This window comes from Vanellus vanellus (genome assembly GCF_965231255.1).
Source record: "Vanellus vanellus genome assembly, chromosome: 1".
Lineage (NCBI taxonomy): Eukaryota > Metazoa > Chordata > Aves > Charadriiformes > Charadriidae > Vanellus > Vanellus vanellus.
In genome coordinates, this window is record NC_138905.1 from 57,827,240 (window position 1) to 57,853,663 (window position 26,424).

Genomic DNA, 26,424 nt, shown 5'->3' on the forward strand with positions numbered 1-26,424 from the left:
TTTTTTTTTAATCCAGTTCCCAGCTGGCTAAACTCTGTCTAGAGCGGATGGGTGGGAGGCGTAGCCACTGGAGGGGTGATTGAATCACCCCTTCCCCTGGCGCTTCCCACAAGAAAATGGTTTGCTCCAGGTTTGGGGGTGGGGGTTGTGCTAATTACTCTTGTATTCTTGTACATTTTGTTCTTTCTGCTGCTCTTGAATATTGTATCAATGCCAGAAATGGGGAGTTAAAAATTTAAAAAAAAAAATTAACCCCAATAAATTGTTACATTCCAAAACCTGTTGTCTTCTCTTCCTTGGGTGGGCTGTGACCTGCTCTGGGTGTAAGTGACCTGCAGAGCTGCCAGTGGGGGTATCCTCTGGTTGGGGTCTTCAGAGAAACTCCAACAACAGACAAGGGAGACTTCTGTAACGCTGAGGGAAGGGGAGGTGCTTTAGGAAGGCCAAACCGCAGCAAGTGGAATCTGAACCTGCTCCTCCAAAGTGCTTTGAAGAACCTGACATGGGTTTCCCACATCCTTTTCGTTTAAAAATGAAATTAGATCCAAGTGCAACCTCAGGCTTGGTGGCTGAAAAGTGCTTTTGGCTTTTCTGACCTTCAAAATATGTGGCTAAGTGCACCTTGAGATACATTAATTTAAGAAATAGGGTGAAAAATACTCTTAATGTGTGTAATCAAAGTCCCACGTTCACTGCATTAGTCTGTAGCCCATGGAAAGATATGAAAAGGTTACAGGAAAATATCAGGTGGGGCAGTGCTATTGGGATGAGATGGGGATAGGGGATGGGTTTTGGGTGCCAGCTCTTAAGGTGAGCAGGGGAGAAGAGTGAGAAGCAGTCCTTGTGGGTGCTGGGAAGGAGCAGCAGCCGGACACAGCTGTGGAGTGTCACCATCGAGCTGGCTGTGACCAAAGCACCTTCAGGGCTGCCCATCAGCATGGTGATTCCAGTCTTGCCCAGAGGGGGAGAGGTTGGGCTGAGCTGGGGGTTCCTGGGGGAAAGTCACTGCTTTGTTAGCCAAGGCTGCAGGTGCCTTGAGATGCCTCTCTGGTGTCTGAGGCTCAGAAAGTCATGGGAGAGCCCCCTCCAGCAGTGACGTGTCTTGGCTGGCTGGGAGCAGGGAACACTGCCCACCGAAGCTGAGCGCAGCCAAGGCATTGTGCTATTTGTGCCATGCTGTCAGGCTCACCTTGCCTCTGCTGTGTGCCAAAACGCCTGTGGGGCCAGCGCTCTCCCGTGCCCCGGCACGGGGGTTTTGCTCAGAGGCAAGTGGGCTTTTGGCTGGATCTGAGTACGACAAATGAAGCCCCCTCTGACCCACGCTTTCTGGAGCTGGAGGAAGGCTGGAGAGGCAGGTGCCAGCCTTGACACATCCAACAAGGTCCTGTGCGAGTGTGCTGGCACAGGCAGACGCTATAACCAGGCAAGGTGATGCAAACCATGTCTGCGGTGATGTGAGACCTGGAAATGAAAGAAACCAAGATTTCCACACTACGTGGAAACCACCAGGTGAGATGGACTGAAGGGTCCCAGTCTAAGGAGAAGGTGGAGTTGGGTCCATGGGGTGGCAGCTGTGGAGGAGCCCTTTTGTCTCATTAGGGTGGCCCTGGGTGTACCCCTGAGCTGGGCGATAGCCCGGGGGGGGAATCTCCCCTGAGAAAGGGTTCTCCCCCTTCCTCACCCCCCCCCCTCCCCACTGGCCTGAGCATCACCAACGGAGCAGGGCTTCCCCTGGCCGGCGAGAGGCTGCCTTGTTCCCTCAGGGAGGGTTGGATGGGGAGCAGCACGTCCACCCAGCTCAGAGCAGGGGACCTCCTTCCCCTCACGCCAGCAGCCCACCCCAAATGTCCCTCTCGCCAGGGGGGGTCATGGCATGGTGGCCTCTTGGCCCACCTTATTCTGCCCACGGTTGCCCCTTGGGGACAGCTGCCAGCCCAAGACAGCATTTGGGCATTAATTAGATGGAAGAAAATCCCTTAATAGCTCGCTCCCCGTCCCTCTGGGCTGAATCTGTCAGCTTTTGTAAAAACCCGCTTCTGTCGCCAATTCTGTTCAAAACCGGGCGGCCCGAAGCCCCCCATCGGCTCCCCCCATCCCATTGCCCACAGGAGGGCAGGGTTTCGGCATCACCGCGTCCTCTCAGAGCCGGCTGCCCACCACCGAGCATCTTCAACTCATTATTCACGGGACAGGGAGGCTGCTCTGGCTACTCACCAGTCTGAGTCATCACCCCCTGCGAAAAACCTATTTTTGTCGCCTCTTTGTCTCCAGGAAGAAGTTGTGGTCCCCGCTGAGGAGAGAGGTCGGGACCCCGGGGGCAGCGAGCCCTGCCCATTGCAGCACCCAAATCTTCCACCTCCCGGCACGGGCGAGTGGGTCGGGGGTGGCGTGGAGGGGCTCACCCGCCCCGCTCACCACCACAGTGGCATCAACCGGAGGGATCAACTTTGCCACGAGGATCCTGCAGCCTTTGGCAATAAAATCTGGACGGCCGGGCCAGTGCAAAGTCCCCAGCTCAGCATCGTTTCCCCCAGCCTGGGACCCGAAAAACCTCGTGGAGGCATACGGCATTTTTTTTCACAGGGTGTGCGGGTAAAGGACACCCTTCCCACCCTCATCTGCACGCCGTGGGGTGGGGTGGGCTGGTCCAGCACCCACAGGGGTTCATTTCAAATCTGGTCCTGCCTGACAGCAGCCAGGGGTGGGCATGCTGCAGGCAGGGGGTGATGCAGGGGGATGCAACCCCCTGCCACTGCTGGGAAGGGGCAGGTCGGAGGCTGGCAGCCTCCTTTTGTGCCTCAGGGGTGTGGGTTTCCATTTTCTTTACATCTTGCACCAGCGCCCACTGGTCCCAGCGCTCCGAGCTCTTATCTGCCCGGAGCGCCTGCTGGCCTCGCTGCTGGGGCCACGTGCCTGTCGCTGGGCTTTCTCCACACCCAGCTTCTCTCCCCCCTCCATGCCCACCTCTGCTTTTCTTCCTCACGGTTCCCTTCATCATCCTTAAACCGCCCCATCCGACTTCCTCTCCTCCTCCCCGCAGCCTCCCAGCACTGAGAGCCGGGCAGGCCTCTTGCTGGCTCCAGGGTGAGGATTTCGGGGAGTGGGGGGGGAGGGGAGCTGGGGTGCAATGCACTCTGTGGGGAAGAGAGGGTGACCGTGCCTTGCTGGCAGCATCTCGCTCCCTGCTGGCACAAAGCCGAATTTGAGGAGCCTTCGTAGCTCTGGCTCCCTTCCTATCCACTCAAACCTGCCTAGAGCTGGCGGGGGGAGAAGATGTAATCTTTACCGCTGTTTCATATCCAGCGCTGAAGCTGTGTTAAACACATGTGCTGCCACTTCCCTGCCGGCTAGGAAGGATTTCCTGCCATCGCTGGGAAAATCGATTTTGTTTGCTTTCCCTCTGCTGCTGCTCTTGGCCAGGCTGGGCCGGGTGGCCGAGGCCGCGGTGAGCCCTGGCAAGGGGGGAGGGCACGGCACGGCTTGCGTCGGACTGGCGAGCGCGCCGTCGGAGCAAGGAGAGAGCGGGTCCCTGAAGGGTCTCCTTTACGAGCAGTTTGGGATAAAGCGATGGTAGGGGAAGATTAAATGTAGGTGTTTATTTCCCAAATGGATGGCGCAGGCGTGCGGGGCAGGGCGTGAGGCATCCCCCGGCTGCTCTCTGCAACAGCGGGTGGGAGAGTGGGACAGCTGCCCCACCGCCCTCCCGGGGGAGGCATTTTCCAAGAGCTGGAAGGTTTCTGGTTTAATCTTTAGGAGAAAGGTGAAGAGGGAAAGGCCCACCAGCAGCCCGAAAGACCCTCTCGGGGGACACCTGACAGCGAGGTGCTGGCTCTCGGGGTAATGAGGGGCCCTTTACTTCCAGCATCTCGCAGGGGAAAATCCTCTCGTGGGCTGTCCCGGAGGAGCATCCCCTGAGGGGCCCTTTACTTCCAGCATCTCGCAGGGGAAAATCCTCTCGTGGGCTGTCCCGGAGGAGCATCCCCTCGCCGCTGGCTCCTGCCGGGCTGCTTTCAGCGAGCCCGAGCCCAGGCTGTCCCTGTTCCCGGGTGCCCCCGGGGTGCCCCTGGGGTGACAGCCCCCCCACTCCCGCTCCTCTCAGTCTCCGCTCACCTCCCACCTCCCGGGCGGGATGCTCCGGGAGGGGAGTGGGGGGGTCCCTAAGAGGGGCCGGGCCGAGCCGGGGCCGGGGGGGGGAGTGGGCGGCGGCGGCGGGGGCGGTGCGGTGCGGTGCGGGCGGCGCCGCCCGGCACATATAAGCGCGGCGCGGCGCGCCGGGGCCCCGGCACCGGTGTTGCTGCCGGTACCGTCCTTCCCCTCCGCCCGTCTAACCCTCCCTCCATCCATCTCTCCCTCCCTTTCTCCCCGCCCGCTTTGTTTTCTCGCCGTCCGCGGGCTCGGGCCCCCCACGCCGCTGCCACCCTGAAGTTTCTGGCGGTGCTGCTGGCGGCGGGCATGCTGGCTTTCCTGGGGGCCATCATCTGCATCATCGCCAGCGTCCACCCGGCCGGTACCGCCGCTCCCGCCGCCGCCGCCCCCTCCGCCGCCGCCGACAATGACTCGGCCGCCGCCGCCCTCCTGCCCGCCGCCGACAAGGGGCTGGGAGCGCTGCACGGCCCCGCCGAGGCTCTGGCCAGCGCCGGGCCGCGCTTGCCGGGGGGGCCGCCGCCGCCTCTCTTCAGCCGCTTCGTCTGCACGCCGTTGAGCGCCGAGTGCCCGGCCACCGGCACCGGCCCCGGCACCGGCCCCGAAGAGCTGCTGGCGCTGCGGAGCGCGGCGGCCCAGCTGCGCCGCACGGCGCTGGAGCAGAAGGAGAGGATCCGCATGGACCAGGAGACCATCCGGGAGCTCACCGGCAAGCTCAGCCGCTGCGAAGGCGGCCTGCGAACACCCCCCGCCGCCGCCGCTTCCCCCGCCGCCGCCGCCGCCGGGCTCCGCGCCGCCCCGCGCCCCGGCACCATGGGCCACCCCCCCGCCGAACCGCCCGCCGTGCGGGAGCTGGAGGAGGCCGTCCGCGCCCTCCAGGACCGCATCGACCGGATAGAGGTGGGAGGGATGCTCCCGGGGGCCGGGGGGAGGGATGCTCCCGGGGGTCGGGGAGGTGATGCTCCCAGGGAGGATGCTTCACATACACCATTCCCCCGGCCTGCTGCCACCCGCACCCCAAACCAGCTCCTTCCCGTTATGAGGCTTCAGGAAGGCTGTCCTTGCCCAGCTCTTGCCCGAGGTCTCCCCCCAGGGGCAAGGGGTTCGCCCTCAGCCCCCTTCTCTTCACTCTGCAGCAGGGTTGGTCCCACGGGGCCAGGGCTGCCCTGCTTTCTCCCCAGCCTGCACCCGGGTAGGGCACCTCACTCGCCCCGTGGTGCCCACCAAGGCTCTGCTGGAGCAAGGGCAGCAGGTTGGCAGCTCAGGGCCAGATCCTGCCCTTTAGCAGAAAGGTAAATCCCACCTGATCCCATTGCAGTTATGAACGGGACATCTCACAAAGTAAAGCATGGTGCCACCTGCCGCAAGCTCAGCACCCCTTCCCCGTACGGTTCATGGGAGCTGTAGAGAAGGGGGCAGCTGGAGCCACTCACTGTGCCCATCGCTGTGGCATCGGGCTGTTGGCACTGAGGACGTGGACCCTTGGTCCTCACTCTGTAGCATCCACACTGTGTGTGCCCGGTGGGCTGAGTCCTGGTGCCACCACAAGCCAGTGGCACCAAAGGTGCTGTGGAGGCGCCTGGGATGGGGCCCGTCATAGGGTGCACCTGTGTGTTGATTTATTTGGGCTGATGTGGGCACAGCGGTTGCATGGACCTTGGCAGAATTTGCGGGATACAGCCGGGGCATTAGTTTGGGCACATGAGAGCTGCTGGAGGGGAGTTGCCTGGTTTCCCTGGGGGGTTTGCTCCAGATGTCTCAGCCTTTCTGGGGGTTGTGTTGTCCCCTGAGGTCTGCTGGGGGCCAGAGCCACCTGCAAAGAGCCTCCTGCGAGTCCTCAACCTCCTCATCTTCCTGTTTGGTCCCCTGTTGCCCTCTCCACTCCTTCCTGGAGCACGGAGCTGGGAGCGGGGTCAGGCAGCACCCCATGAGGTCCCTCTCCCCAGCTTTGCCCTTCTGCCCCCCTCACTGCAGCCATGTGGGCGCAGTAGCCGCAGCCCATGGGCAGAAAATTCAGAGCCACTAAAGTCACAGGCTGAGAAATGAGACCGGGAGAGAGGGTTGTGGTAATGGATGGAGATAGAACGATGGGGAAAGGCAAGTAAACACATGCATGCATGAAGGGAAAGAGCTGGAGATGGGAGGAAGCACCTGTGAGCTGCCAGGGTAATGCACACGTGTGTGTGGAAACACACACAGAGGCACGCCAGGCGTGTGTGGGGAGAGCGGGACACAGAGCCCAGCTAAGCACGATGCCCGTAGCCCCATGCAGCCAAAGGGAGGGACAGAGTCACCCCGAAACCCCCCAACAAATAGATTCCCACAAGCGGGATCACACAACCGAGCTCAGAAACGCACGTGCAGGCAGCAGATGTGCTCACCCAGAAATAAAAAGGGGGGTGGAGGGAAGCCCTTGCACACACATACCTGTGTGTGCACGAGGACCGGGTGCTGCACGGTGGGGCAGTGCCCGGCACATCAGGTTGAACATTGGGCCTTTAGCTGCTCTCCGGTCACATTCTCCCCCTTCCCTGAGGGGCTGTGTCACTCCTGAGCTGCCCTGACCCCTTCTCCTGAGGTTTCTGGTGACCGCAGGAGGTTTGGGCTGGAGAAGGGTGAAGCTCACAAGGGCTGGAGAAGGCTCTCGCGTGCGCCCGGGGAGCCTGAAGCGATGCTGGGTCGAGGCTTGTAAGCGCACACACACTCTGATGAGGAAGACGAGCGTTGCATCACCAAAAATGTTCCCTTTTGTGCTGCTGGGGACCTGTGGGTCCCAAGGGTACCCTGCAGGGGAGACGCAGCGCCCCGCGGCTCGGCGATCCCTGCAGGCTCGGGAAATAGGGCAGCGTGTCGCAGGTGGGCTGGACTGCGGCTGCCCTGACTCCAGGCTGCCGTAACGCGCTGTCTGTGCTGGCCCGGTGACAGCCGCAGCCTGGCCCTGGGGTCACACCTCGCCCGTGCAGTGATGGTTGCCTGTGGCCCCCCTCCCCGGCTTGCCTTTGTCCCTCCCCCGTGTATGAGCAGACACCCCCAAAATTTGAGGATGTGTTGCCTGAGCCTCTCCACCCCACATGGTTCCATCCATTGGCTCCTGGGATACCCCATGGCATGGGGGGCACCCCCACCCCAGCAACTCCCCTAAAAGGAGGCGGTGATCACCCCAAGAGGTGACCTGGATGGTGACAGTCCCGGGGTGGCCGCCAGCGTGCCGGAGGCTCTGTGAAACCTGATGGGAGGGAAGGAAGGAGAGGAAATGCTGGCGAAGCCCCGGGGTGGCTTAGTCTCGGGAGAAGGATGACACAAAATGCTGTGGGGCCCCCCTGGGAAGGCTGTGTCCCAGGGCATCTCCTGGTGGGTTTGCCGGCAGGGATTACTGCTGGAGGCTCCGCAGCCGGGATTGCAGGGAGTGGGCTGGCGGAAGATCACCGATCTAATCCGGGCGCTCTCGGCCCCGGCTGTAAGGCATAACAAGACTTACTGATGTGTCAAAACCCTATTAAGTCATTTGATTCTTAATTTTGGCAGTGCAGGGGCAGGGCTTCCTGGGGGGGGATGCAGGGAGGGCCCCCGCGGGCTCGCTCTTTGCCCCCTGCCATTTCAGCAGGGACAGGTGAGCGCCAGCACAGCGTTCACACGGGGACATCATCCCTCACCTCCTCCTAACCCCCCCGCGGCATCGCTCGTCCTTTCCTTGTGCACAGCAGCCTGGCTGGGCTTTTTCCCCCTGTTTTTGGGGGGAGGTGTCCCCTCCCTCCTTGCTCTCCGCACGTGCTCATGTCCATAAGCTCCGGCACATCTTGGCATGCAGAGCCGGAGGGCCCAGATGCTCCTTTTCCACGCTTTTAATTACTGCTGCAAATGGAAATGGAGCGGTTTCAGCTGAGGGGGGGGGGGGGGGAACTGCCTCGTCCCCCTGGGCTGTGCTGGGGTGCAGATGCCCTCCTCGTCCCCATCCTCTCTTGGAAGGGAGCTGACTGGGAGGGGGGACAGCGCGATGGGCCCTGATGGGGACCCGGCCTCGGCAGAGCCATAACAGCCTGTTTGCTTCTCCACTGGCGTGCGGCCGTGCCGGCCCGGCCATGCCATTTTGGCTGGTGACCCAGCTGCTGGCGGGAAACTGGCAGGTAAGGGCACGGAAATGGAAGTGAGCCGGCTGCCTGCCTCCCATTTCCATCTCTGGTAGAGCGAGGACGGTGAGCCCCAAATCGTGACAGCCCCGGGCCCTGAGCGAGGACAGGAATCGGCAGCGAACTCTTCTCTTGAGAGGAAGAGGAGGAGGGAAAGGCCAATGCATCCCCACTCCCCCCACAGCCTGGGCTGTCCCTCCTGAAGTTTAATGACCCCCAAGCTCCTGCCTGGGTCCGAAAGGGTCCCAAAAAGTGGTAGGGTCCAAAAAAACACTGTTGCAGTGGGCATGCCACCCTGTAGCAGTGAGCATCCCGCGGCGGCGGTGGCCATGGAGGAGCTGCAGGCAGGCTGGGAGGATTGGTGGGTCTGAGGAAGGAAATGGGGCTGCTGTCTGCACGCACCCGGCTCGGGATCACTGTCCCTGGGATGTGCCGGGGGCATCATCCCGCGAGCATTGTCCTGTAGTCCTGCCCTCCCCTGTCCCAGCAGCTAAGGTGGGCACATGCGTGCCGGCGGCCGAGGGGGAGTGGTGGGGCCCAGATTTGCCGGTGCATTAGTAAATGAGGCTCTGATCTCCTTATATAAATCAAAGTGAATTTGCCGACCGGGGGCTACAGCCCGAGTGAGCGCACGCCCAATGTGGCTGCCCCTGCCTCCCCCTCCCCGCGTTCCCCCCCCCCCCCCCGCCAGCCGCTGACATTTAACGTGATTAATATTACCTGGCATCTTTCAATCTTTTTTTGCCGGCTCCGGTGGCCAAAAAGCATCGAGCGAGCCTCCCCCGCACCCGCTGCCCACTCCCCGGCTGCCTGCGCGGCGGCAGATGGGAAGCCGGGCGCCTGCCGAACAGCCGGGGAGAAGGCGCTTCTCCCCCTTCCCCTCCCCAAAGGTCACCGGTAGATAACAGCTGCACAGCTTGCATTAATAATTTTGCAAATAATTTGATTTGGGAGAAAGATGCTCGAGTGACAGCTTGGAGATGCGGAGGATGCTTAGGGGATGCAGCCCAGCGCGGCACCGGGGGGGGGATCACCCGGCACGTCCCGGCTGCAGAGGGTGGGATGGGGAGGTCCGGTCTGTCTGGCTGCAGGGATGGTGTCTGCTGGGATGTTCCTGGGATGATGAGGTGGCCCCCAAACTCTGCTGGATGAGGGTACGGGCTGCATCCCTTGCCATGAGGAACACAGGGCCGGCTGTGGTTTGGCCAGTTGTATGGGTCCGGCTGTCAGTGCTCTGACTGCCGGGCTGGAGGGACCAGGGAGAGCTGGAGAGAGGTATGGAGGGGGAAAAACTCAGGAAGGGGGAAGGAATTGAGCAAAAGGAGAGAGTGTGTGCGTGCGTGGAGGTGAGCGTCAGGAGGAGATGCTCCAAAGTCGGAGAAATTAAAAAGCCATAGGGAAAAAAAGTTACAGGGGGAAGAAAATAGCAGCGGGGAGAAAAGAAGGAGGAAGGAGGAGGGAAAAAAAAAAAAAAAGCGCTCAGTCACTCCTGAATAATGTAGGGCAGGCTATCGGGGGCTAGCGAGAGCGACAAAAGCTCCCAGCCTTTTCTTTTTTCGTCATTAACAGATGGAGCCGTGCATGAAAGCAGGGACGTAGGCTCCAAACCCGCAGCTCGAGCAATCAAAGCGTGCGGCAGACAGGAGCGTGCCAGCCTCCGCCGCAGCCAGGCGGCCTGAAGGGATGAGAAAAAGCTCTCAGAGCCCGTGGGATGCAGACAAAGAGGCGAAGGCGACCCCCGTCCCACCTGCGCTGCCCCCCACCAACACAGCTTGGATATGGGCGCGGGCAGCCCCGGGTGGGAATCATCCCTGCTAGGAAGATGGGAATTAACCTTTCCACTCGCTTTTCCTTCCCTCCCACCAGCCCACCCCTGCTTCTCAGTCGGCTGCACTGGCGTGTCCCCAAGACCCCCACCGCCCCAAAAAGGGCTGAAACCCCCTCCCCGTTGGCTAATTCCTCCCTGTTTTATGGAGACCAAAGGTAGGATCCCCTTTGCTAGCGCTTTTCCCTTCCCGGAGAGGTTTTGCTCTCTGCGAGAGCTTCCCCAGTGCCACCAGAGCAAGCCAGCAGTGAGAGCTGGCATTTGGTCATGGCTGGCAGATGTCCCCTGCACAACCTCTCTTTTCTTGCTTGGTTTTCGTTCTCTACGTTGTTTCTCCTTGCAAAGCCCATGGGTTTGTCCCGGCAGACCCTGCTGGAGGCTTTTCCAGAGCTCAGGGCATCGCAGCCGCCCTCTCATTTGCAGCCTGAGTATGTTCCTGCCCAGTGCAGGGCTGTTTGTGCTCATGCCAACATCATCTTCTCACCCCCTTCTCCCTGCTGTTCCCATCCACCATTCTGCATCCTGCTCGGCTTTCCTCCAGCCTTCCCTCCCCTCTGTTGTTCATGATGGACAGCAAAGATTGAGGGTGACATATCCCCCTTGCATCTTTGTGTGTGTGATCATCAAGTTCTGTCCAGAAAAAGCTGGAAGCTACAACCACAGACGAGCATGGTGACCTCCTCCGGGCCAGCTCCAAGGCCTGTCCAGATCAGCAGGGATGGCATCACGCTGTGTCCCACCAGCATAAGCCATGTGAATGTGCAGGGCTGAAGCAGCCTTGCAGACCCCTCTCAGTGCTGGAGAAGCTGTGGTAGCCCCAGTCTTGGCCTCTGTCAGATTGTCTGCCAAAGGCCAAGGCAGGGGCCACCATGGCTGCTCCGGCACGCTCAGGAAGGTCTGGCAGCATGGAGAAGGTGGTTGCCATCTTTCCAAGCCCATGGTAGAGAGCTTAACACCCCAAGGACATGGGGAAGGGAGAGGTCTACTATTTACAGAGAAACTCCAAGAGCATGGCAAAGGGCCACCTTCTCCCTTCCAGCCTGATTTTCTTCCAGCTGGTATGGGGTCTCCCAGCAAGATGGGATCTGGAGTGTTTGCAGGGTGCAGTAGCAGTTGGGAGCATCTTCACCAGGCATCAGGTTTTGGATCAGCCAAGGTCTGGGTTTTAACCCTGATGGGACAAGATGTGCTCGATGTCCTCAAGGGATGGGTCATGTCTTGAGGACCAGAGGATCTACCGCTGGCCCTACTTCTCTGTGGCATCCCGCTGGCCCGGGAGAGGCTGGCTTATGCTTATGAAGAGCTACCTGTCCGACCTGGCACGCGTGCATGCACCCCCGCATGCCGGCTGAGCTGAGCTAAGAGGATTACAGCCTCGTTATGTGATGTTAACGTGATGGCCCTGGTGAAGCAGCCTCCTGCGTGGTGGGGAAGGAGAGCTCCAAGTTCCTTCTCATTTTGTCCACTCCTTGTAGGAGGCTGCCTGTGGGAGCAGAACCAAGGGATGACTGGAGCACCCGTGTGTCCCTTCCTTGCTCTGTCTCTGAAGCAGCAGAAAGTCATTAAGAGCAGCCAAGCTTCATTTTGCAGTAATGAACTCAATGGGGGCTCTGTACCTTCTCAGGAGGTACAAAGTTAGCTGGAGGCTCTTGGAGAAGACCCTGCTGCAGATGTGGGGTTGTGCTCCCAGCAGTCCTCATGGTGGTGCAGGCTGGGCATGTCCTTATTTAACCTCTCATGGTGACACCACACTGAGTTTTCTCTTTTCTCCCTCCTTACCTGCCCCCATTGTGGCTGCCGCCGAGTGCAGCAAGAGCTGCCAGCCCGCACCAACGGCTCATTGCCCACTGCCCCCGCGCTCGCCCGCGATGCCCTCCACACCAAGATGGAGCAGCTGGAGGAGCAGCTCCTCTCCAAAATCCTGACCCTGCAGAAGGAGCGCCAGGCCGCCAACACCGACCGCAGCCAGCAGCAGCACAACATTGAGAAGGAGCTGAACTCCCTCCAGAACCGGGTGAAGGAGCTGGAGCACGGTGAGTCCTGCCCAACAGGGATGGAGGTGGCGTGGTGGGGTCCTAGGACAAGCCACCCTCATCTCAACAATGGGTTCTGACCCTCCTCTCTCCTCCCCATCCTTGACATGTAGGACCGCCAGGCTACAGCCCTCCTGATGCTTTCAAGGTGACCATCCCGGTGCAGAACAACTACATGTACGCCCGCATGAAGAAGAGCCTGCCGGAGCTCTACGCCTTCACCATCTGCATGTGGCTGAAGTCTAAGGCCCTGGCGGGGCTTGGCACTCCTTTCTCCTACTCCGTCCCAAGCCAAGCCAATGAGATCGTGCTGCTGGAGTGGGGCACCAACCCCCTGGAACTGCTCATCAATGACAAAGTCAGTCCAGCCGGAGGGGTGATGGGTGGGAAGCCCCTGCCCTCATCTCCCTTGCTTCAACACCCCTGGGAAATGATGCTCCTGGGGGTACTGGGGTGGGGGAACTGGAAGGAAAGGGCCCAGAGTAGAGGGGAGAGGGAGGAGGATGGGGAGGATGGCTCACCAGGGTGTGTTTTGAGAGGCAGAAGCAGGACATCCAGGTGTCTGTAGAATTTGGGGTGCTGCCGTCATTGGGGTGCACCGCTTGCTCTCCAAGGGGCTGGGGGGACACCGGGGTACACCGGCAGTCCTACCAAGTGCCGAGCTCTTGCTCTTCTCACGAAGGTCGCCCAGCTGCCGCTCAGCCTGAAGGACAAGGCTTGGCACCACATCTGCGTGGCATGGACCACACGGGACGGCAAGTGGTCGGCGTACCAGGATGGTGAGCAGCGTGGCGCTGGCGAGAACCTGGCCTCTTGGCATGCCATCAAGCCCCAGGGTGTCATCATCCTGGGCCAGGAGCAGGTACGTGCCAGCCTGCCACCAAGGGCTGCTGGTTTGCATTGCTCTGGTGTGAAGCCGGCTGGGATGGCAGCCCCCAAATGGGGTGAGGACAAGGGGCTGCGCAGGCAGGGCACATTGGCAGTGTGGGCGAGGGGCTCTCCTGCCCGCTCATCTGACCTCTGGGTGGGCCACGTGGGCTCACTGTCTTCTCCTCTTCTCTCTCTCCCATCCCTCTATCCCCCATTTGCTCCCCACCTTGTCTTCTTGCATCTCCCCCACACATCCATCCCCTCCCCTCCTTGCCCTCGGGCATCTTGTTCTGCTTCCACCCAAACTTCTCCCTCTACCCCCTGCCCATCGGCTGCCTGTCCCTTCTCCCATCCCCATCCCTGTCCCATCATCTCTCCCTCTCTTTCCCAGGACACGTTGGGCGGCCGCTTTGATGCCACGCAGGCCTTTGTGGGGGAGCTGGCGCAGTTCAGCGTGTGGGACCACATGCTGGCGCCAGCAGAGATCCTGGGCTTGGCCAACTGCACCTCCCACCTTCAAGGCAACGTGATCCAGTGGGATGACCAGGCGGTGGAGGTCTTTGGGGGTGCCAGCAAGGGGGGCTTCACTGCCTGCGAGGAAGGGAGGAAGGCATGAGCAGCCCATTTCCCCCTCCCCAGCACCGAGGAGCCCGGCGGCAGCCCTGAAGCAGGGAACCCCTTTCGCCCCTTCCAGACTGCCGAGCCTCTCCAGGGCAATGCTGGAGCCCCCCCGTGCTGGCGTCCCAGGAGGGAGGGGGCGGGGGGCCCTTGGCAGCATCCCTCTTTCTCCCGCACCAGCGGTGTGGCTTGTCCCCCCCCACCCTCCCTCCCGGTATGTCTGCCCCCAGGGTCTCGCCTTGCCCTGCTTCTGTTTTGGGAGGACCTCGCCGTACCCACAGGCATCTCCGGTACGGCGAGGGTCCCTGCCTTGTCAGCCCCAATGGGGAGCGGGAAGGTGACCTCTGTCCACCCCAAGCGTGGTCCAGCCTTGGTGGGATGCCAGCGTGCAGGCATCCTCTGAGCATATCCCTTTTCCCCTTTCCTTATTTATTTCTAGCACCCTGCTGTCTGGTTTCGTGAGCCCATACTCCAAACGAGCCCAAAGGCTTGGCCAGGAGCATCTTCCTTTCCGGCCCCATCCACTCTTCTTCTGCCACCCTGGTTTTTCAAGCACGGCCATGGGGAGGGAGGAATGGCTGAGGGTCAGCAGGACAGCCCTCCTGTTCCCTGTGCCCCTTCCCCTGCCTCCCCTGCCTGTTCAGGCAGGGCTACCCAAGGGGAGTCGGGCTTTCGAGGCAGAGGGAAGGAACACCCCCAGCTGGGGGGGTGGGGGTGGTGTCAGTCAGCCACCGAGGGAACAGGGAGGGAAAGGGGCAAAGCATCTCCCCCAGCCCTGGCGGAGGCAGAGGGAGCACAGCTGTGCCATCAAAGGGAATGAAAGCAAAGGAAAAAAAAAACCCCATGAAACAGAGGATGGTGGTGGCCAGAGGAGCCCTGACCTCCATCCCCTGGCATTTTGGGCACTAAATGGGGATGCTGCCCTCGCCTCCGCCTGGGTCCCCCACTTTGAGCTGCTTCCAACCAGGGACGGGGCTGCCGCAAGCCTCGGAACTGGGGAGGGTTGTGGGGTGGGCTGGTGTTTTCCCCATGGAGTGCCTGAGAATACGCTGTTTCCACACCACGTGGTTACCAACATCTTGATACGTGAGTGTGCGTGTGTGTATGTGTCTAGAAGGGGGGTGTGTGTGTAATTCTGGGGGTCTCATGGTTGCTCAATGCGGTGTCCAGCTTCCAGTGCTCTCCCCTGTCCCAAATCCCACTTTGCGCTTTCGATGACGGCTGTCCCCCCAGCCTGGGGGAGGTGAAGCGGGCAGAGGGGACAGCCCCACCACCCAGTATTGCTCCCCACCAGGGTCCCTGCTGGCGGTGGGGCAGCTCAGCCCCCCATGAGGGGGGGACATGGTGGGGATGGGGTACAGCCCTCGTGCCAAGTGGGAAACACTGTGACCTTCGTGCACCCCGATGAGCTGCCCCCTCTTCCTCGCTCGCTCGCGCGCTTTCTCTAATGCACGTTTGTGAAGGGGCCCCCTGACGCGCGCCTGTGTTGGGACGTTTCTTTTGTAAAGCTGATCGTGGACAATAAACGTGACATTTTCTGTTCAAGCCTCCTGCGGGGCGCAAGGTCAGTGTGGAGGGGACCAGCCAGCCCCAGCTGAGGTGTCCTTCACCCGGATGCTCAGGTTGGCATCCCTGGAGGGAGACAGCTGGGCCTGCAGCTGCGTCACTGGCATTACAGAAACATCATCATGAGCATCTGAGTATTATTGCCATGGGGGGGGAAAGGGTCCACAGTTTAGGCACCCCTCATCTACCCTGTCATGGAGCAGCATGGGGTACAGGCTACTACCGGGGGGAAGCACCGGTCCATGGAGGAGGAACCTTCATCCCCACAACAGGGAAGTAGAAACTAGTGGGAAACCATGGCCTCCAGGTCAGACCATGATGGTGAGGAGCTCACATGGGGTATAAATCTAATTAACTACTAGTAATGAGTTCCTGACCTAGCCAGGCATGAGCTGGTTTGCCCCTGGCACGGCTCTTGGAGCTGCCTATTCTAGAGCAACCCATGGTCAGATCTGCACGATGCTTTTGCCCCTCAGTGGGTCTTGTCCCTCCTAGGAAAGATGCAACCTCAACAGTATTTGGGGAAACCAGACTATAAAATCAGAGGACCCAGTTTTGCACAGGTCCCTGCCATTGCTGGTATACCAGTGGGGTCTCCTTGCTGAGCCATAACCATCCCCTGGCTCCCACTTCTCCTTCTGAAGGGAATTTAATGCCATAAAACGTCTGGGGCTCTCACCTTGAGCCCTTCAGCACATCTCCTCAAAGTTGAGGGGTTTTTTGAAGAAAAAAATAACTCTGAATAGGTACTTCAGCTGGAGCGTATGTTCAGGGGCTTTGCTGAGCTGAAGGCTCACCCCCACACCACTAACAGGAGGGGTTTCAACAGGCGACCTCTGCCCAAATAACAGCAGGATAATTAGGAAGGATGGCACCTTTTGGAGCAGGAAATGTCCAAAACCATTGCTTAGGATGAGGTGAAATAAAGGGGAGGACTGGTCCAGAAGACCCTCCTATTTAAACTGCAGGAGCCCTGTTAGGGTGCTTTTGGGGCTGCTGGCCCAAGCAGAAGACCTGCGGGAGGATGAACAAAGATGGAAAACAGCCTGGCCACTGGTGTAGGGTACTGGCATAAAACCTGTTCCTCCAGCACCCGGAAACCCAGCCCACGCTTAAATCTGTGTGAACCACCCTCCACCTTGGAGAAGCAAAAACAAAGGGACACCAGGAGACGCTTGGACAGGGAGTTGGGCGCTGCCCTCCGCCTCTCTGCCAGACTATGCTGGTGCAGCTCCAACCCCAGCCGTGTCCCCGGGATATGTGGATCTGTCACTTCTGGGATGGGAGAAAGGGGAGAGCCCAGTGGCACGGCTTCTGCAGGGTGACCTCCTCTTCCCCCAGAGGGTCACAGCCAGCCGGGCAGACCTGGGGGGATGCAGGAAAACTTGATATAATTTATCCAGACATTTTAAAAGCTTACGGCAAACACTTCCGTATAAGGCTCTTCAGGAACTGAAGGCATTACAAGGAGATTAGAAACTGGTTGGGAAACAGAAAATCAAGAGTAGGAATAAATATTTGATTTCCATCCTGCCCTGACTCTCTGCAGGCAACAGCGGCTGCTTCTTGCCCATCTGGGGAGGAGGAGAGCAAGAAGGGACCATTTATTTTTGGGAAGCCGAGCCTTGCAAGAGCTGCAAACCTGTGACAGGGCTTAAAAGGTGGAGGAGACAACAAATCAATGGCGTTGCTGGCTGGAAGGAGTAATTACAATGACTTACACATATTGCTTGCTTCTAAATTAACCAAGAGCACTCAGGAGAAGCCCTGCATCTCTCTAAGGGCAGCCGGTTGGAAAACAATGTGTCGCAGCAGAAGAGACAAGGAGCAACAAAGTCACCCTTGGGGGGTGGGGAGGGTTAAAGAAGGAAATTTTTAACAATGGTGCAGAGATGTTTTTGCAGTTGGGGTTGGTGTGCTCAGCTGGGATGCTGTGTTGTGTCCAGATACCTAAGATGGGAAGGGAAAAAAAGGAGGGAAAGAAATGGTGGAAACCCAAGATGTGGGCAGAGCAGAGGTACGGGCACTGTTGGGTTACGGTGGTTCAGCAGGGGCTGGCGCAGGAGGACATGGCGGGGGAGACAGACGGATGCAGCAGACACCACCTGCATGCTCTCCTCTGTTTCCCCACCAAGGGGCTGTTAACACATTTTGAGGGGCAGAAAGGGACTGGTTTTTCCCTTCCTAATCTGTAAGACTTGCTGCCGCAGGGCTTCCCATGGGCCAAGGGCTTAGCTGGACACAAACACCTCCCGCCAAAAGGGGCTTTGTCCTGCAGCAAACAAGAAGACCAAATCAAACATGGCAATGGGAAACCTTCAAGCCTGAGGGCTTTTAATTATAGGGTTTGAGAATAAAACGCTGCAATTCCTGCACTCCTCTAGCCCCTGCCCAGCTTTCCGGCGGGCACTGCCAGTGGTGCAGGCTCTCCCTCCATGGGGACATGGGTAATCCTGGGAACCCCGCCTCAGGGTGCACTTTGGGGAGTTCCTGTGCTCCCTGACACCCACAGCCTCAGCTTTGGGCTCACAGGTTCTGGCTCTGCAGTGTGTCAATCTCCCAGTCCCCCCAAAACAGGTCAAGCCAGCCTGTACTTCAGGTGACACTTCCAAACCCCCATTACCCATGCTGCCCTAGCAATGGGGGGCTGCCTTAATTGCCTCCCTGCGCCTCTCCATCCTGCCAGGAGCCTCCTCCGCTCCCTCCCAGAGCCAGGAAGGCTCATTAAGACTCGTGCGGTGCTCGCACGGGGAACGCGCCGTGCTTCCAGAGCATCTGGCACAGGAACAGCTCCCACGAGGCTGCTAGCACTGCAGTAGCACCACTCCTAGAGGTAGCAAAGCCATTACTAGAGGTAGTAGCTGAGAGGTCACAGAAGGGGCACTGCCTTGCCCAGCAGACATGGGGATCTGTCTGTCCCAAAGCAGGTTGCTCTCTCCTCCGGAGCAGAGGGCTGGGCTGCTTTCAGCTGCCACCTATTCCCACACACCAGCATCCCCATCTCTGCCTTCCCTCAGCTCAACGCAACGTGGTGGGGCTCCGATCCCAGCAAAACGCAACTTCAACTTCCCCATGGGGCCTCCTGAGCACTCCTCCTGCCTGCAGAGAGCCACAACCATCTTACCCACCCCAGGGCAGCTGCAGGACAGACCTCAGCGTGGCCCAAGTCACCAGCCCAGGTCCTCCTGTACCACCCGAGGCGGTGTGGAGCAGTGCCCAGCCCCTGGGCCACGGCCAACAGACAGGACAGCTATCTCTAACCCACTGCTTTATTGCAGAGAGGAGATGGGAAACAGCAGGAGCTCCACTCACAGGGATGATGTGGGGTCCCACAACTTGACCAGAGAGAGACTGCAGATCCCCTCTGCCTGACGAGGAGTCAGCTTGCTGTCCGGTCTCCTCCTGCCATCAGTGATGGAGATGGCTAAAAGAAAGCATGGGGTGGTGCATACAGATATATATTATATATACATATATTTTGCAGCCAGCAGTTACATTTCTGTTTCTCAGCTAAGGAGTACAACACAATTTAATGTCAGATGGCAAATGGCGCTTCTTTGTTTTAATGCATTTCACTGTGGCTGCCAAAGGCAAAGGTCTGAAAGAGTTTCCACCTGCAATCAGTGGCGAATAAAAAAAGACCAGCCAGAGCAGAGTAACTGCTGAGTTTCCTTACAGATCCAGAGGTGCGAATCAGCCCCTTGCTCTGGACTTGTCTTCACCTACAGACAGGTTCCCGGTCACTTGGTTTGGAAACTAAAGACCAGACGACGTGAAGCCAGATGCATATCTGCCTTTTGGGCTAGCACCTAAGGGACCCAACAAGGCTTTGACTGGATGGTGATGTAGAGAGGCAGCTTGCAGAAACCTTGCACTTGAGGGCCAAGAAATGAAGCTGCTGCATTTTGTTAAGCCATAGCAGATGGGGACAGGCCAGTGGGATGCTCTCCTTCATCAGGAGACATCTCTACCTTGCAGCCCTGCTGTATCACCCACCTCCATCACACAAAAAAAACCCAGCGTTCCTAACTTTGAGCCCTCTGCAGTTTGGGGTTTGGCCATTTTTCTTTAGCTTTTCACCTAGGAGCCGCTGATGAATAATCCTTACAACCAGACCTAGCATTTCCCAAGGGAAACACTCCCTGGGGACACATTGATCAAAACCAAAGCAGATTTAATTGAACCCAGAATCATATACGCATGCGCGCTCCACACACACTCACACACAAAGGCATACACACACAAACACACCAGCTCGCGCTGACTTGCTGCTTAGTAGCAAAAGTGGGTGAACTACATGGGGATTAAAGCATTAAAAAAACACAGCAAGAATACGATGCTTGAAAGCGCTGTGTCCCCAGAGAGATTAGAGTAGCTGCCTGGAGATAAAGTAATGATGATGGAAGGATCTTCTTCCTCACAGAGGTTCTATTCCTAATTATCTCCCCTGAAAAAAAAAAAAAAAAGATCTCCCAGCTTTTATCTATCTCTTGACAATTTTAACTCTGTGCCTGCCTTGTTGCATGAAGCTGATGCTTGCCAAAAGGAGGAAGGAAAAGGAATCAGCACAGGAAGTAGGAGCAGTAGGCAAACAAGGGGGACAGGAGGCAGCGCTTCATTCCTGTCACCAGCGGCAGCGAAGCCCGAAGCCAATGGGAAAGATAAACAATCACTGCAGCATTGTCTTTCCAAGCCCAGAGACAGCTCTGCTGCCTCCACCACTGCTTTGTCAAGCAAATGGCAACCAGGAGGTCTGATTCACTGTTACACCAGCAAAAGAGGTAACAAGATGTCCTCCCTACAGCTATAGGAGATTATGGTGAGGGAAGAGGACTTCTTCACAAGCTGGCAGGGACAGGAAAGCGCCCGGCTTGTTCCTCCCCTACTCTTTTCCTTCTCAGACAGCTAGAAAGCAATTCTTCTTTCAGCAGACAGCCAGCAATGAGGATGTTTCAAATATACGCCAGCCAGAAGACCACATGGAAGGTCTGGCCCATGAGCAACCCTGCCACACAAGGACAGGCCCTGATGGAAACCCAGGCATCATGCCCAGCAGCTGGGGCTTTGTACAAGAGATGTCTTTCCCCTTGGTACTATCCTGGAGCTTGCTGCTTGTCCACCTGTATTAATTTCAAATACAATCCTAGACCCCCCAGGAAACTGTTTAAGCCCTGGTTTAGAAGCAACCCATGTTTGGGTGGTGGGATGCAGAGACAACACAGGTTTCCCCGAGAGCTGAGAGACAAGGAAAACCTCAAAGCAAGCAGACATTACAAATAAAAAGGCCATGAAGGGCGGGAGGGGGTCAATGGGCTCAGTGGGGATGGGGGTGTTATAGGAGCTGCTTACAAACTCATGACCCATCCTTACCCTCACAGCATTATTTTCTCCTTCTTTCCAGTTGCATCAACAAGCAAACAGGAGTGGTTGCCTCTCCCACACAATGAAAACAACACATTTGGAAAAAAAAAAAAAAAACAAAACTGAATTGCACCAAACTGCCTTAATGTTTATCCTTGCTGTGTGAATCAAGAGGTAGAAATTGGCCCCAAAAGAGTTTTAAGTCAGAAAAAATATGAAGTCTCCAGATACCAGGCAGTTTGGCTGCGGGTGCGGCTCCGAGCCGGGGCCGCGGGCCTTTACCACGGGCCACGGCGGGGGTTTAACGAGCCCCCCCGCGGCGCTGGCGGCCCCTCCCCAGCTCCGGGAGCTCCCTCCGCCTCCTGGCAGGGTCACCGGGCCGCGGGCACTGCCAACCCCCGCATAAGCACCAGGCCGCGGACAGCAGCGGAACAAGACAGACGCACAGGCCTGCCGCCGCCCCAAGCCCTCCCGCGCGGTGGCCGGCAAGGCAGACCGCCAATCAGGCGCGCCGGGCGGCGCGTTCACAGCCAATGGACGACAAGGTAAGTGGGACTTCCTGCGCCGGTTGCTACGACAAGCACGGCTCTTCCTTAGTAACAGGAGCTGGGTTGTTGGTGCGGGCCGCGGCGGCGGCGGAGGTGAGGCCGCGCCCGGAGCCCCCTCGTCCCTTTCCCCCTGTTGCGTCTTTGAGTCTGAGGCTGCTTAGCCGAGCTCTTCCCTCCCCTTTCCTTCCATCCCCTCCCGCGGGGCTGAGGGCGGCGGGCCGGTGTGAAGGGGCCGCTTCGGGTGTGCGGCCTGCTCGGACCGCGTTCCGCCGCCGCTCCGCATACCTTGGTGGTGCCGCGGAGGGGGCTCCTCCATGCCGTGCCCCCTTTTCCCCCCCACCCGGTGGCTCCGATCCTGGCTGCTCCCCCTCCCGCCGCCGGGGCTGTGGCGTGCTTTTCCGGACCCACGGCTGGCGGGCTGCCCCCAGGCCGCCTCCCTGCCCTGCCTTTAAACGACGCAGCCACCCGTTGGCGGCTCCTCCCTGGTGAAACCGCCGTCGGCCCGTGGGGCAGCCCCCGGCGGCCTGCCTCGGTCTGTGCCCCGGGCACGTCTCGGGGTGAAGCTGGGTATTGCAGTGGCTCCCGGGGTTTGCTCTGCTGCGGGAGGCTGGTGCCAGCCAGGTGATGGTTCTGTCCCGTAGAAGTTGTGGTGGTGACGTCTACAGGTCCCACAGTCCCTTGTGTGAGAGACCGTAATTTGTTCAACTTGATGCTTTAGCCAGCAACTCTACACACTTGGCATAAATGCTTGGTCTGGGTGATGTTGCCTGACACCATGTTTGTTTTGTTTTCCCTTTAATATGGGATCACCCTTGCGTCCTCTGGGAAGGAGAGGAAGGTGCTTTGTTCTGGATGAGAGCCCCAGAGGGAAGACCAGGTGAAATGTTCTGAATCTGCCAGTCAGACAGCGCTGTGCCTCTGCGTTGCCCGACAAGCTGGTCGGTTAATTAGGCCCAGAGACATGGTCCAGAGTTTTCCCATATGGTTCTCCCCAGCTGACAAATGCTCGGGGATGTGAGGAGCAAGTGCACAAACCAGACCAAGATGTTCCCATTAAACACTTCTGTCCAGACATGTACGCTGATCCTGTTCCTAAAATACTCTTACCCTTTGCTTGTCATGCGCAGTTTGAAACCCTCATGGAAAATAGAGTCCTGGGAAAATCTTTTTGAATTAATCAATAGACATAACGGCTGATGTATTGTTCTCTCCTCCCTTGTCGGAAGCTGTACCCTGACTTGGCTCTTTCCCTCAAGCTCGATTGGTGCTTCTGGGAAGTGCTGTGTTCTTGAAGCCTCATTTATGGAAAATGATACGTTTTTTAAGTTTGCTTGCATTAATGGTCTGAAAGATAATGCTCTAAGTGTGTGGTGTGTAAAGGTGGTGCTGAGGAATAGCAGGTAACTGAGATGGGACAATATTCTCGTAATAGTTTTATTGGCTTTCCATTTTAATTCAAAGCTTTCTTTCTCTTTCCTGTGTTTGTTTTTGTTCAAGCAGTGTCCTCTGGGCCGTTTCCCCTCCTGCTGAAGCTGCTCTGCCTGTGTTCACAGAGCCGTGTTCCTCTCAGCTGTCTGTGCTGCAGCACCTTGCTGAGCTCCGGGCAGCCCCTCAGCCCCTTCCCGGGGTCACTGTGGAAAGACCATGGCAGACACCGGGGAGGGGAAAAAGGAGGAGGCTGATTATAAAAGACTTCACAGCTTTCCACTGATTAGGGTAAGAAGAGGGATGGACTATGCATTTACTAGTGTTTAAGATAGGAAATTCTACCTTCCAAACTAGCATTTCTCCTGCTGAGTAGTTGCTGTGAATGTGTGTACTGATGGTCCTGCGGAGGGGTCCCAGTCATCACTGCTGCTTTCTCCCTGTCCTTGGCCTCTGTCAGGGAAATTTATTAGAACCATTGTTCTCCCCTCCCTGCTCCTGTCAGCCAGGGGAAGCCTGGGGCAAAGTGATCCCATCTAATAGGTTGAACATGCTGCCTTTGGAGCCCTCTCCTGTATTCTGGATGCAGCTGATGCACCTTGCTTTATTTTTTTTCCTACAGGAGCTGGAGTAAAAGATCTTGCTAGCCAGCCAGATAGCAGAAGAGGAAGAAAAGGCTGTGTAATTTAGAATTCTTTGTTAGGCATATGGCAATAATTAAGGACTGTGGTTGGAGCAGTATTAACATGCTTTCTCTTCATCTTATAACAGAAAAACTGGCAAATGTATTTATCTCCTCCTTTAACCTGTGCTTACTTAGTGCTTGTCTTAATGTTAGGTAGCGAAGAATTCTGCATTGGCTTGGACAAAGAAACAAATGGGTCACTTGTAATGCAGTAAGCCATTTTCATATTACTGTTCTCTGAAACAGTGGAAATGCTGGTGTACAGACAAGCCTGTGTTGCTGGTGATGGCCCCCCACCTTGAGCAAGCAGTAAAAGTCACAGGGAGTAGCTGCCTTTTGCCCACACCCAGCAGTCTAGGCCCCCGCTATACCCTGTGCAAAAGTAAGGGCTACTTACTATTGTCTTGTGTCTAGCTCTTATTTTTCTGCTTAGTTCTTGTTTGTTTGCTCTTTCCAGCACACAGATATGCCGGAGGAGATGCGTGTAGAGGCCATGGAGTTGTGTGTCACGGCGTGCGAGAAATATGCCACCAACAACGAGGTACTAGCCACATTCCACAATGGCCAGCCTTCAGTCGCTGCGGCTCAGGGAACCTGCAGGAGCAGGGCTAAGGGTGTGGGGCAGAGTGGAGTCAGATCTTGACATCCTATTACACTCTTTCTGCACGGAGCAAGGGTAGAAGAAGACAAGAGCTTGGCTAGACTTCGGATTCAGTTCCCTTTGTCTGCAAGATCCATAATAGTCCTTTACTCTCCTGCAAGAAGCAGAGATTAGTAGCAATTCTGCCTCCCAAACCTTACCTCCTTCCCAATCCTGCCTTGCCTGTGATGTGCTTCCACTCTGTTCATAAAATGCCCTGTGTCCTGGGGGCTTGGTTCAGAACCGTGTGGATATGAGCCCCTCCCATCTGTTCTTCAATGTTGAGCAAGACCATCCCCATCAGAGTGGGGAAGAAAGAGACTCTTGTTTTGGGGATGAGTACGTGAAAATCTTTGAATCTTTAAGTACAGTCTGTTAAGTCTTCCCTCTTGGCTTTCAGCCTCTTGAATGAAATTACTGAGACCATATAAATGGGGGGTGATGCAGAAGTTACGGTTTTTGGAAAGGTTGCCCTTAACTTTGAGAGCCAAAGAGGAGAACACACCTTGCTCCATGGGCGGGGCACAAACAGCTTGTTGCCAGAGCAGTTTTGTGTTGGAGCAAGGCAAAGCTATGAAGCCAGAGATTGCTTCTGTCCTATCCTGCTTGAGATACCACATGTCACTGCAAAATCTTCCTCTCTCCTTTTTTAGATCAAGTGGGGTGTGATCTGGGAGAAGCGAGCCTTTTAAAAGTCAGCCTAGTTTCAGTGTTTTGGTAATTAGCTGGAGGGGAAAAAAATGGACTCCTGTAAAAATAGCTGCAGCTTAGTGACCTGAATCTCCTCTCACACTCGCTGCACCCAGCATAACTCCATCAGCATCTAGAGCAGATCTCTTGCTTCAGACTGTGTGAACAAGAGAAGTGATTGCTAGATGCGGTTCTTTAATTTCTCGTAGCTGCTGTCGGAGGCTGCTGAAAACACAGTGGTCTTGTTTTACCCTTGGGCGCAGCTTTGGGGAGCTCCCGGTTCCTGCAGTGCAGCTGCTATTCCTGTTGCCCACAGCTTGAGTAGTCTATTAAAGAGAGAAGACAACTAGGGGGATGTTTGCATAAAAACTGCTTGCTCTGTCTCACCCTATGCTCTCCTCCTTAACATTCTCCAGAGCGCTGCCAAGATGATCAAAGAGATGATGGACAAGAAATTTGGGTCCTCCTGGCACGTGGTGATTGGGGAAGGCTTTGGCTTTGAGATCACTCACGAGGTGAAGAATCTGCTGTACATGTTCTTTGGTGGCAGCCTGGCCGTGTGTGTCTGGAAGTGCTCCTGACATCTGGCTGGGTCCCAGACTTGCTGCATACAAGAGATTTCTTCCTTCTGTTAACAGGTTTTGTACAATCTGGAGGTGGGGCTTTATTTTTAATAGTTAAAACGTCAAGATTTTTTTTTTTCATACTGATGTAACAGTTCCGTGGGATACATATAGTTGGTGCGTGTGCGCGTATAAACTTGCTAAGCTGTCCTGTCCTTGCTCGTGGGTTTTCTCATCTGTCTGTGGCTCTTTCCTTGGTGTTTGAGCCGAAGCAGGAAGGAGGTGGGGAATAGGTAATCTCACGACACGCTGCGGAGCTGTACGGCAGTGCTAGGAGGGGGAAGTGAAAGAGAAAAGGTGCTATCTAGCCTGACGTTTTATTTTTCCTCCCACTTGTTCCACATCGTGTCCTCTCTTCTTTGCCTTCTCCACTACCATGTGGTATGGCTCTAACCAGCACCTGTCTCTCCTCTCTCTGGATGCCAAGAATACCTTCTCCCTCTTCTGAGATGTCCATACAGAACAGGCAGTGCCAAGGGTCTCCCTTTAGGCTGCCCGTGGAGGTGTTAGCTACAGGGAAGCAGACTCTGCTTGCCCTTCCCCGTGTCTTTTGGGAGGGTACAACAGCTGAGCTGCCTGGGTGTAGGAGGTTGCTATGCAAACTGCCCCCTCCTTTCTCACCCACCGCACACTGAGATAGCATGAAAACACGGGCGGCTGACGACGCCTGGGGAGTGGGTGAGAACTATTCATAAGGCTCGAATGCCTCCCTGTCAGTTCTTGGGGGTGTTGCAAGTGCTGTGTACTTTCAGCATCTTGTTTGGAGGCTGGTAGAGGAAGGAGGCTCCATGTGAGATATCACTTGGTCATCAGAAACCTAGTGTCTTTTTGGACTAGCGTTCTTTTAGCCTGTTGCATTTTTTTAAAGCTGTCAATGTTGGAGGATGGAACGAACGTAATTGTATGTTACATATATGGGTTATTTATATAAATCTGGGGAACTGTGTTTTTACAATAAAAATTTAGTAAAATGTCCTTTTCTCTGTGTGTTGTAAAATGGAAATCCCAAAGTGGAGGATGAGAAGGAAAAATAGTTCAGGAAACATGGAAGTAAGCAAGCAGTGGTGTAGTTCAGAGGGAGGACAGTGACAGTTCTCCATCCTGCATGTTTCCTGGGTGACTTGTAGGTACCAGAGCCATGCTCTTATCCTCCCTGTTCAACTCCTTTTACCAGTGCAAGCCACAATGCTGAGGAAGGTTGTCAGACGCACAGTGCTGCCGGCCAAAGTCCTGAGTCCACACAGCTGTCCGAGCAGTAGCAGCAAGGGAG

General features: G+C 56.9%; 2 protein-coding genes across 2 annotated transcripts; both read left to right on the forward strand.

Moving 5' to 3' along the window:
- Positions 1-4,452: 4,452 nt before the first annotated feature.
- NPTXR (neuronal pentraxin receptor) lies at positions 4,453-13,614 on the forward strand (the record flags this gene model as incomplete). The annotated part of the gene is made up of 5 exons (XM_082497851.1): positions 4,453-5,043; positions 11,906-12,128; positions 12,242-12,486; positions 12,811-12,990; positions 13,390-13,614. The coding sequence occupies 5 exons, from the start codon at positions 4,453-4,455 to the stop codon at positions 13,612-13,614; spliced, it is 1,464 nt and encodes a 487-aa protein (XP_082353977.1).
- A 7,542-nt stretch (positions 13,615-21,156) lies between these two features.
- On the forward strand, positions 21,157-26,087 carry DNAL4 (dynein axonemal light chain 4). Its single transcript, XM_082497815.1, has 4 exons — positions 21,157-21,184; positions 22,592-22,807; positions 23,659-23,742; positions 24,948-26,087. The coding sequence occupies exons 2-4, from the start codon at positions 22,736-22,738 to the stop codon at positions 25,110-25,112; spliced, it is 321 nt and encodes a 106-aa protein (XP_082353941.1). The 5' UTR covers positions 21,157-21,184; positions 22,592-22,735; the 3' UTR covers positions 25,113-26,087.
- The last annotated feature ends 337 nt before the right edge of the window (positions 26,088-26,424 follow it).